Below are 12,030 nucleotides of genomic sequence, written 5' to 3'. Positions count from 1 at the left end.
TCTCTGACCGGCCACGGGTTGAGGCTGGGAAGAGGTCCCCCAGGTCCCCTCGACCGACGGTACCAGCCTCGGCTGGTACCAGCGGTTTTTGACGTGCCGCGAGGACGCCTCACCGGTCTCACCGCGAAAGTGAGCTCTGCAGGTCACCTGACCGCCGCTCCCACAGGGACCGGGCGGATACGGTGACCAGCAGCAGCTCGTCTGACGCACGGGACCGGGGTCGACGTGCTCAGTCGAGCCGCTCGCCACAGGTGAGCGGCACGGCCAGGCCTGCAGATCGATCCCCACTGCGGGTTGGTGATCGGCTGCAGCCCCCCACGTACGCTGGTCCTGCCAGCGAGCGGGGGGGGAGCGTCAGGTCTGTCTCTCCACTACCTTCAACTTCCTCGGGCTACACCGGGAAGAGCGAGGTAGCTAGGAGTGATTGTGAGAGGTGCGCCGCTCACGATCCCTTCACGACGCCGCACGTGCCACGTATGGTCTTAGGACCAACCAGGACGTACGCGCAAGTGATTGGAGGCGACCGTCAGGGAGGGGAGGGGGTAGCGTCAGTTCTGTCTCTCCGATACCTTCAACTTCCTCGGCATACGCCAGGAAGAGCGAGGTATATAGGAGTGATCGTGAGAGATGCGCCGCTCACGATCCCGTCACGACGCCGCACGTGCCAGGTATGGTCTTAGGACCAACCAGGACGTACGCGCAAGTGATTGGAGGCAACCGTCAGGGATCTGTTGCTGGTCCTTCTTCTGAAGGAGGAGGGTCCTGGGAGCTGCTCTTGTTGGAGGGACTGGATGGTCCTACTCCTCAAGACGCTGTAACTTCCGAGATTCAGAGTAACTTTGCCCAGGTTATTGCACTGATTCGTCAGCACAACGACCTGGGGGAAGGATCGCCGCTCCCACCAGCAGAGCCCATGTCTCTGCTCGAGTCGTTTTGGGGCCCGAGAGGGAACCCAAACCGACGGTGGGTTTGCCGCGATCGAAGCTTGCCGACGGTTCTGTCTTGAACCAGAGTCTCTCGTCTCCGGACAAGAAGGCTCTCTCAGTTCTGGACGGTCGATCAAGCTACTTCCACCTCCTCTACTGCCGACAGCGGCGTTTCTACGTGTCTTCGGACACCTGTATTTAAATACTCCTTCGGTCCTCCTGAGAGGTTTCGACCTCGACGAGGACTGGAATGAGGCGGAGGACGGTATCGGCTCTCTCCTGTCAGGTGTCGATCAGCCCCACCCAGACGACGTTCACAGTGGCGGCAGACCCTTACCTACAGTGAGAGTTCGTAACCCTCCTCGGGAAAACGTTTTCTCCTGACGATACGTTTTCCCAGACTCTGAGTTGCGGCGATGGCTGCTCCTACTCTTCTCCAACTGCTAGTTCCACTGGGAAGGCGAGCGAGTATCCAATTCCTCCCCCATTCCCTCTCTCCTTACGGCTACGAGGGAAAGGGGAGGGATCCTACAGAGATTTCTCTGTAGGATTCCACGTTGGGGACTGCGCTACCGGGGGGACCTTCGGGTCCTACCTGACGTAAGCCCCGGTCGTTGAGGAGGGATCCTGCCCCATTCTCGATTTCTACGGGAATCGAGAGGACCACCAGCCGATATCGTTTGACGAATTCGGTGGGGGTTTCGCAGACTGCTTAGAATTCTACGGAATTTCTAGCGCATTCAGAGTGTTAGAGTTTCTTACGATCTCCAAACACTTAGGCGAGACCACGGTCCAAAGTGAGCGAGACGGGAATCCCCGATATATTACACGATAATCGGGAACCTCGCCTATGCTCGAATTCCTGGAATTTCTAGCATTAGGAAGAAGACTGCTGCTGAAAGAAGACTATCTCACAGTAGGCGACCAACCTGGAATAGAGAAGAACGGACGGGAATATCCAGTTTGGCTTGAATAACTATCGTCTTAGTATTCTGTTCACCATTGAAGCTTTCCTTCGAGGAAGACTTCTTCACTCTCTTTGATAGAGACCGAAGGTGGTCGATCTCCAATCCTTATTTTGTTTTCTTGAAGGAAAGAATTTAGGATGGAGATTGTTGTTCAGAATCCTACAAATATACTACGTATATTAACCTCGCGACATGATTCTGCTAAGCAGTTGAATGGTCAGAGGAGTAGGCGCATATCCTGGTTATTCTACGGATTGCGACTTAGACGAAAAGTATTCTAATTGAACTGCAACTCGGGTTGCCTGCAACCTCCCAGGAGTTTCCAGTTTCAATTTTATATACTTATGGTGTTGTCACAACAACACCATTTAAGCTTTTATATTTACCGAAATTCGTTTCGCATAAATATAATTGCTCGAGCATATCTTTTTATGCTCGGTGGTTCTAGCCGAACGCATTCCTTCGTGGAAAGGATTACTTGGCAACTCAGGATGACGAGTCAGCGACAGCTACTGCGTATTGAATTGCCCGAGGCATTTCAGTACCAGCTGCCGCTTTGAGATGGACGGTTGGTTATGTCTTTCTCACCTGCTTTGATTGAATACCAACCATATCTCTGCCCAACAATCACGGACTTAAGTCTCTGATTAATGGGGATTCTCGCATACATGAATGACCATCTACTGCTGTGACGCTAGTATTCATCGTCTTCGGTATTGCGAGAATTTTAAACAGAGATATCTATTCGACTCACAGAATTCTGTTACCGTGCGGTAAACAGAAAGATGATAGTCTCTTGCTGCATCGTATATCGATAATGCGAATGATTTTTGCGGAATCTGAGTTTGTCCTCAAAATATCTTGTATTCGGAGGTGTGCAATTGTTCATTGTTCACCCCGGATTAGCAGATGTATTGAAAGACATCGCCTACTCCCACACCTGCCAGCTCTACTTCCAAACGTTCAGCCCATGAGAAGCAGTTCTTCAGGCGGCACTCCCCTGTGTTTCAGTACTGAAGAACGCCCCGCTTTCATTGCACACCGGACAGCAATGAAATGGCGGTTAGCGTTTTCAGTCATTTGTAAGCACAGGTTTAGAATCTTGAGATTCCTTCTCTCGATTCAGCTGGAAGACGTAGGTTGCATTCATTGCCTACCTTCGTCTTCAACGTCACATAGTGTTGTTTCTCCTTAAGCTGAGATTCAACGTCTATGAGATTTTCTTGCCATCAGGGACCTCGGTCTTTTGAAGGCAATTGACTTTCGCCTTTTGAGCTTATGCATTAAGAGAATCATCGCCGCGCCGTCCGGCATCGGTGACTAACAAATATTTTATTTGTTTGGTCTCTCAGCATAACTCTTTAAAGGGCGAAGGTCACGTGACTTACCCGGATTGCTTGGACAACTTGCCTCTACTGATTCCGAACCAGTCAGTCGGCAGCTGTCAGAGCGCCCGAGTCAGTTACGAACTATGCTGTGGACTTAGTTCGGTTGTTCCAGAGCAATCATTACTTCGTCTTAATAGCTTGTCAGTATGAGTACTGTACATAACCAAAGTCGAGAAGAGGGATAGGTCATATGACTATCCCCTTCTTTTCGTCTTAGGTAACTGCATGACTTCTCTTGAGAAGTCAAGCACAAAGGGATGGGGATTTGTGACGCTCGATTTCGTACCGATCTTCGTAGCGAAGACTTAGAACCCTTCGGTAACTGACGATTGGTTCGAGTCCTTCACAATACCCTCCCTAATGGACTTCACCGCCTCCGATACGAAGGCTATGCTGCTTTGTCCTGTGAAGGCGCGACGGAGCTGTCTGAAGAAACTCGACACCAGGATGAGTGTGGACGCCTCTTCATCATTCTCTCGCGTTCCGCAAGAACTTCTCCGTGGCGCAGGTAATGAAGGCAGGCGCCTGGTCCAACCGGACCGCATGCACCTCCTTCTACCTTCGGGATATTGCCCACAGTTCCTTGGATCTTTTTCCTTGGGAACCGTGGTGGTTGCTCAACACGTTGTGTAGTTAACCCAGACCCTCGCAGGCTGAACAGCATCAAGTCCTGGTGTGACCGTAAGAATGGATGAGGAATGAGTGTGTGACTGGCTCCTCTTCCCATCTTTTTCTTCCCTCTACCTCTGGGTAGAGGGACACGGTCGTCACCCTGCTGGGTAAGGACGAGATGCAGGTGAGCTACTCAATAGAGCACCATCCTATCCCTTTCAGTAGGGATAGGAGTAAATATCCACCACTCCTCCAACAAGGGGGAGGAAGTGGATGCCAAATTGAGACAAACCCATCATTTTATGATTGTCTCTTGCAAACAGGAACAAGTTCTTGCTTGCTGGTACGAAGAGATACGCTTGCCTCTCTCTTAGTACTTGGCCCAGAGGTCTGACCATTGATCCTGCGGTGCACACCCCGATCAATCGGACAGAGGTTTGGATCCCTCCCTTGCTCTTACGACCAGGGAGGCCCTGCAAGGTTGGACGAACACCAGTCTGTTCACCAAAAAGACTCAGATTCCTCCCACCAAGAAGTGAGTCTTCTATTGTTAAAGGACGAGGGTTTGTATTACGTATCGGAACAAATGACAATTTGTCGAAAATTGCATTTTTCCTAACTATACAAACCTGAGGTCCTTTACATATAGTCCCACCTCATGCCACCCCTCACTCTGCAACTTTTTGCATGGGCCTAAAGCAAAAGTGATTCTTCACCTCTCGGGCGCGCGCACGATCGGACAAGCAGTTAACTACCGTTCTCCCCTTGTTCGAAGCTTACGACCGTCCCAGCTGCCGCTAGTTACCTTCCTATTGTTAAAGGACCTCAGGTTTGTATAGTTAGGAAAAATGCAATTTTCGACAAATTGTCATTTCCCTCCTTTGTGGTGGTTGCTGGCTGTAGAAGTTTGCAAGGCTCTTTGGCAGCTGTAGAATATACCCTTTGTAGATGTTTTTATGACAAGCCAGACCACCCAACAGCCTGGAAGCTTAGTGGCATGTGTCGCAAGAGGGACAGCATTGGTGAAACTTGAAACACCACAAGAAGAAAAGAACAAATTCTTCTAATTAAGTCCGTGGGGGAAGTTTCTGGTCATTTAGAACATACTTTTGAAGCTTAATCTACGTAGACTGTAATTTTGGCACATAAGAGCAATGAGTTGCAGTACTAAGGATTAAGTAATGCAGCTGGTTATGTTTATTGAGCACCTTCAGGATATGTTAGCTACTACGTATATGTCCAAAAATAAAAGTGCATTTAAAATTAAGGGTTTGTGATTAGAAATTTTTCTATAATTATGATGTGCATTTTCATAAATTCATGATCTAAAATTACATTTTCTTTCAGAGGAACTTGGTCATCTGGATTACCTAAACGGAATGAAGCGCGAACAGGAGCAGATGTAACAGCTAGTGGGCCTTTGTTCCAAATGAGACCTTATCCATCTCCTGGGGCTGTGTTGAGAGCAAATGCAGCAGTTAATTCAGGTCCCATTGGCCCAAAAAAGAATTAGATATCTGCATGCAGTGTTGCAAATGTAGCACTTTCGTACTTGCAATAGCAAAGTATTGATAATTTAGGATTTCCATGTTTCCTCTGCCAATTTTAACATTCATCATGAAAGTATTTGTACATCTTTACAGTGCGTTAAGTAGCTTGAGCTGCACTCGCAGTTCTATATTATATTATATCCTGAAAACTTTTTTTTTCCATTTCCTGAAAGTTTCCAGTCACATCACTTGGTATTCAAATATAAATGGTCATTGTCTATTTTATATCGCAAGCATGGTTTAAATTTACTCTCAAATACTGAAACTGTAGATCTAAGGCTTATTCCCCAGGGCTCTATGGCACCTGAATTAAGCTGTGGAGGTGGAAAAAACTATTTGAAGCTCTTGGACAACATAGCTCAAGTCTGAGCAACAGGCTTCACAGCAGGGAGGGACTTAGGAGCAGCTTGTCTCAATGAAGGTGGGTAAGTCAGTGATCTGCCACAAATGAGTTTCATCTGGAGAAAACCCCTGTCAAAGACAACAGTCAAAAGAGACCAGTCAAGAGAGGATGACCAGTGTAAGTCACCACAAAACGTGAGTAACATAGAAGTGTGTGCCTTAGTAAGAAGACCTGGAAAGTCCTAATACTACTCAGCATGGGGCCAATAAGGAAGTAAGAACTAATCTGTCTTCTGCCAAAACATTCCTTCCAGCTGGAACATCTGAACATTCATGCTGATGCTTAACAGCAAGGTGAGCCAACTCATCCACCTGTGTCACCAATCATCATTCATTTTACACTTCAGAGTGACCATCACTGTGATCTCGGAATGTTGCAGCTATCCATACTGAACTGTCCCCAAGATGTTGATGTGCAGATGAAGGTTGTTCTCTATTTGCACACATAAGCAGCAGTGTGTCTCGAGTGTACACCTCACCCCTTCTTGATGTGTATGAGATCAGAAATATCTTCAGAGATGGAAGAGGAGGAAGATGATATGTGCTTGCAGTTTTACTTTACTCCACCCACTAGTCTTGCTACCTTCAGCTACAACAGATGTTTTCAGACAGTTATTGGTCAGTTGAGTTTTGTCAAGATGACTGCAATTAGTGGCTGAACAACATAACAGTTTCTTAGCAGAAACAGTGAGATTGGTAGCAAATACTACTATTAACCCCAAAGAAGGAAGGTGCACACTCAAACAGACATTTTCTTTTTCCCACTAAAGAAGGGACAAGACTAAGATGAAGAGGAAGAACCGTGCTTGCATTGTGAAGGAGACCAGCCAGCACACCCCTTGCAAGACATACCACTATAGAGTAACAAAACTGGTTTCACTAAATGGCAAACAAACTTTCATCCTAAAACACCTTTTGTTATTAACTTCTCTTGTTCAAACCTCTGCTGAACATACACACAAACTTCATATACAATATACAGTAAAGTAATTGAAACGTTTTCAACTTGCTGGTCAGTTAGAGAGTAGGAAAAAAGTGATACTTTGACCGCAGGTGAAGAAAGATCAGTGTTAGCTTACTGTTGGTGAGTGGGGGTTTCCCCAAACTAACCCTCCTACTCACAATTAACCACCTTGTTATCATGTTTCTGTGACCATTCCAGCTTGTGCTGAGGAATATTTGTAAAGAAAAAAAGGTCATGGTTTGTATGAAATTGTACAAACAAATATAAACTTGAGAGGGAGGTAAATGGCAATAAACATCTTGTTAATTTTGGCGCTAGACAAAAAAAATTTATGTAAAAGCCTTATTTTTTAGTTCAGCAGGGAAGTTTCACTTAAAACCCCTTAAAAATTGAGGGGTTATATTTGTATCAGTTACTTTTTCCAATTACTAGAGATCACAAGACTTCAAATGTTACTGATTAAAAGTTTTTGAAAGACACCAGAATGAAGTTGCTGCCTATAGTACTGTACTACTTTTGTGTTATTAAGGGTACATTTCCTTCAATATTACTTTCTTGTACTTACAATAAGACAATTATGCACTAATAAAACCAATATAACACAGGAAACCTGATTTCAAGTAATTTTAGTGTTATGTATTATATACAAATCTCCATTTCAACAAAACAGACAAGGTAAGGAAGGACACTATGCATACACTAAAAAAAAAATTATATGAATAGCCAAGAAAGGAAAGTAAAAGAAGTTTTATGTCTTCATTAAAAACAAATGCCCATTAATGTTTATCCTAAAATAGCCTAATAGGCTGTTGTTACACAAACTTTATGAAAAAAATATTTCTCAAAAATTTACTGAAAAACAATACAGTATGAGCGCTATGCATACTGCTTTAAACAGGACAAACTAGAACTTTCAAACTTGAAGAAACAAAAGGAAAAATTATGCTTTTAATGACTATGAATGTACATCTGACTTTCAATGACGTCATGTAACTCAACATTTATATAACCAAAAGACAGAAATGGGATAAACAAAAAGGGCTTAAATGTTGATCACATATACTGGAAAAACTGACTAATGCAATTTGGTAACCAACCTAATGGTTGATTGTGTATTTGCAAAACTGAAACCATCATGCCTTTTTACAAACAAATTACATTGCCTTGAAAGCAAGATAATCAGAAAATCACCATGCATGCAATATGTTCCAGTTCAGTTGGGGAAAAAGCAGTTAAGCATGTTCTAATGAAGAATGGTGTACAAAATTAATTTCAATGACCTGTGGGAAATGAGTTATAATACAGATACACTGAAGTAATTTTAGACTATTTGCTGAACATAAAAAAAAATAAACCTACAAAGCATTCTCAAGTATCAATAATTACAAGGAGGAATTTTAGCTCTTGCAGGCAAAGGCACTTTAGTACCTTATCTTTAAAAAATATGGGACCATAACATGCTTATGTAATATAAAAGCAAGCAGTGACAACATTTCCAGGTAACAATTTACTAATTATTTTTAATAGGCCACAAAGATCGAATATTACTTGGTTATAAATGAAAATGTATATTCGTAAAAAAGTTAACCTGTTCATTCAAACCCGTAGTTTCAGTTTGATTCAAACACAAACTCGAACAGAAAATCTGAGTGATCAAAACAATTTGAGCATGGTACGGTATTACAGATTATCATAAAGATCTATATAGCCTGGTTGTGTAGGTCTTAATTAGGAAATGACAGGTAATATAATACATAACAGTCAAAGAAACATTTAGCTAGATCATAACGCCCTTGTAAGCGCTTTATGCAAAAGATATTTGTTCATGCTTCTAAAAACAATCGTGCTGGGACAAAGTAACTAATCATGAGAAGATGCATGACTATTTTTTTTTTTTTTTCAAAATTGCAAATAAATCTTAAAAATTTAATGGACCAGCTGAAAGTCTATTCTCAAAAATGGGGTTTTGCATGCATAACTTCACTGTTCATTCACTGAAATTAAGTTGGTTACATACACTCAATATAATGATCACCTCTATGCATGTAACATGGAGTATGTGGAAAGCCACAGTTATCATTTGTAGGGTTTGTAACTATTGTACTGAGTGACCGAATCCATTACTATCATTATACATTAGTGTAAAACTCAGACAAGATAATACTATCACGATAAATGCAACTTTTGTACATACATACAGGAGTACTACTGTGACAATTATGAATAATTTTAAAGGTAACCCTCACTTCCAAGAATGGCTGCACGACACCCTTGAAAAAGATAGAAACTTGTCAACAGGAAGCATAAAATAATAATAAAAAAAAAAAAATTCAATTTTTGTAAAAAGAATAAACAATGAGCTCATGCTTAATTCCAAATCTGCAAGCAAGCAAACAAGCAACATAACAAAATCAATTCCTTTCCAGAGATTTTATGAAAAGTAATAGCTACAATCAAACAAACTACTATTTTTTTCACCTAACATTATATATATAGGATCTCAATGAATTTTACAAAAGAAAAAAAAATGAAAGAAAGAAATCTAAAACCTTAAAACACTACTTAAGGTTGGAAAGAAAGAAATCAAAAACCTTAAAACACTACTCAAGGTTGAAGCACTAACAAAATGAGAGGTTCTTTTGCAGAGCAAGCACTGTATAAATTCATTCTGATTTCTCAAAAATAACGTTCAACCTGTTACAGAGCATCCGAACAGTTAGTCAAGTAGTGTGAAACTTAATGAGTTTACTCTTGCTTGGCAGAAGAAATACTATTCCTAACTTGACTTATGTGAGAACAGTAAATAAAGATACAGAGATGAAGAATACAAATTTTAGTCGACTGTAAAGCTGATATGGAGTCCTTAAGGTGGTGACTGATAATACATAACACAATATTCACAATACACGGGTAACTATTCATATTTGATTAACAACCATTTTTACATACAGTTGTACAAATTATTCTAAAATCCCCATAACTCTGATGGATAAAATACCAAGGCTCCCTTCCTTATGATACACTAAGAAAACTTGAACTGAACCACTGTGGAATGGCACAGTGCAAAGGTTTACACTTGGAACTATAAAGAACTGGTATATCTAATCACCAGCACTGAATCACAGGAACATGGTTCAAGTCCAGAAACACTTACAAAAGGACTAATTAAGTGTTAAAACATATTTTTCCCCTTTACAGTATGCTATTAAAACATAGTACAGCACTACAGACATTTTAACTAACAGCTTAACTTTATCACAGTATTAGTACTCACATATTGGAGTCACTTTACAGATTATACTATTTTTTTTTATTTTTTGGGAAGAAAATGTTTATGAAAGTGGTAACCCTTTGTGGTATCTCATTGGTTTATTGTCATAAAAGGGCTTGTAGCCAACTTGCCAATGTCAAGGCAAAATCTGCATATGGCTAAGAATACAAATGACAGCAAACTGATTTTCTGCATACAGAAATTTCAGGCTTCTATGAAAGAGAATATCATTTGGTATGAAAATTTCTTAGTCTGGATGATGATGGCAAAATAACCTATGAAATATTTATTAAGCCAACCTAGATATTATCAAGCCCTTTTCATGAAAATTTCCAAAGTTTTACCAGGGAGGGTGGTTACCTATAAAAAGAACAGGCATATTGAGTATGAGGCAGAAAGATGACCAAAAATTACGTTTCTTTTTATTTGACATATCATCTAAGACAAGAAATAAAAATGTTAGTTCATATCACAAAACACTTCATCTTGTGACTAGGAAGAAGAAAATAACATTTTACATTAAATTCTTGATACATAAACAAAATAAATTTCACTTCATTTAGCTTCAAAAATATCGCGCTTTGCACGGACGGTGCCTTCTGTTATGTAAACCTTTGGTCTGTCTTTAACCCGAAAAGTGTCTCGCCGCTCAATGCGAGGACAAGTTTGACGGCAAGACTTTGAGGCTGCACATTCTTTGGTGCTACATGACTTAGTACCAGCAACAGCAGTGCTGGTGGTGTGATGCACAGGACAAGGACTGTTTGTGACACTAATTAAGCGGTGGCCACTATGAAGAGCACTAAACTTGTGGGTTAAAAGTGGCACAAGGCAACCTGGACGCCTTACACGGGACGACATGCGTCGCGGTCCATCTGATCTTGAGCTAGATCCATTATTTCTCTCAAAGAATTCCACAATCTGACGAATATCAGTGTCCACTTCATGATCAGACAAACGACTAACAGGCACCACATCCTCACTCTCACACAAGGAAGAGAGGTCGCAAGAGTGCTGCGGGTCATGGCAGCAACCGAGACTAGATAAATCTTCTGAGCTATCTGTGACAACAGATGAGGATCGCTGTACTACACAGTGATGATTCACTTCTTCATCTTCTGTAGATATGAGTGAAGCAGTACTTAGTTCTGAGTAAGAGAGGCATAATTCAGGTGTCCCCACACGTTCTACGTCCCCAACACTAAAGAATCCACTTTCCCCCGATCCCCGACGACGTACTGGATTGCTCAAGTGATTATTTTGTAATACTGTACATGTACTTCCTGCATCGCCACCACTTCCCAAATCTGAACGTGGGCTGCTGCTCGAGTGTCCATCTTCATCAATATTACCAGATGTCCGACACATCTCATGATGCCAAAGAGAAGAGCCTACTGCTACACACATGACTCTACATTTACAATAGCTTTCATCTTTCTCACAAACCTTTGACACCTTACCACTCTGAACACAGAGGCACTGTTTTCTATTATTGCTCACTTGTGATGAGAATTGTTGTTCTTGGTGGCACTGGCAATGAGTATGAGGTGTAGCATGAGGACATAAACAAGAATCTGAAGTGTGGAGGTGTTTGCTGCTCCCAAGACTGGCTGAGTGTTCCCTAACTGAATGTGCCATAAGACTAGTAGGAGAATCAGGTAGGGAATGGCAGTAGCGGCCACCCTCTTGCAGGGCTAATTGCGACCGCGCTGGTAATTTCAACTGTGCAAATGGATTAACTGTACCAGTTGATGGCTGGAAGTAAGGATCAGCTGCACTCATTTTCTCTACAATTTCTTGTGGGGTGACAGCTGTGGAACCTGCAATTGTAGCAACTGCATGTCCACCACCTGGGATACCAGGAACACAGCCCGTTTCTAACAACTGGTTCCGTAATACCAAAAATGTGTCATCTGACTGGGACCGGCGATGACACACTGGAAAAATAA

General features: G+C 42.3%; 2 protein-coding genes across 3 annotated transcripts in view; one reads left to right on the top strand and one right to left on the bottom strand.

Moving 5' to 3' along the window:
• Positions 1-5,593, top strand: part of LOC135201718 (polyglutamine-binding protein 1-like) — a 69,645-nt gene extending 64,052 nt beyond the window's left edge. Inside the window, exon 6 of the mRNA XM_064230892.1 lies at positions 5,242-5,593. Within this exon, the coding sequence (XP_064086962.1) occupies positions 5,242-5,407 (166 nt within the window). The 3' untranslated portion in view covers positions 5,408-5,593. The remainder of the gene's footprint in view (positions 1-5,241) is intronic.
• A 4,080-nt stretch (positions 5,594-9,673) lies between these two features.
• Positions 9,674-12,030, bottom strand: part of LOC135201717 (dual specificity testis-specific protein kinase 2-like) — a 238,389-nt gene continuing 236,032 nt past the window's right edge. For both annotated transcript variants that reach the window (XM_064230889.1, XM_064230890.1), the window contains one exon: positions 9,674-12,018. In XM_064230889.1, coding sequence (XP_064086959.1) covers positions 10,637-12,018 — 1,382 coding nt within the window. In that variant the 3' untranslated portion in view covers positions 9,674-10,636. The remainder of the gene's footprint in view (positions 12,019-12,030) is intronic.

This window comes from Macrobrachium nipponense, chromosome 28, assembly GCF_015104395.2.
Source record: "Macrobrachium nipponense isolate FS-2020 chromosome 28, ASM1510439v2, whole genome shotgun sequence".
NCBI lineage: Eukaryota > Metazoa > Arthropoda > Malacostraca > Decapoda > Palaemonidae > Macrobrachium > Macrobrachium nipponense.
Note: the sequence above shows the minus strand (reverse complement) of the source record. Positions and strands in the feature narration are given on the sequence as shown.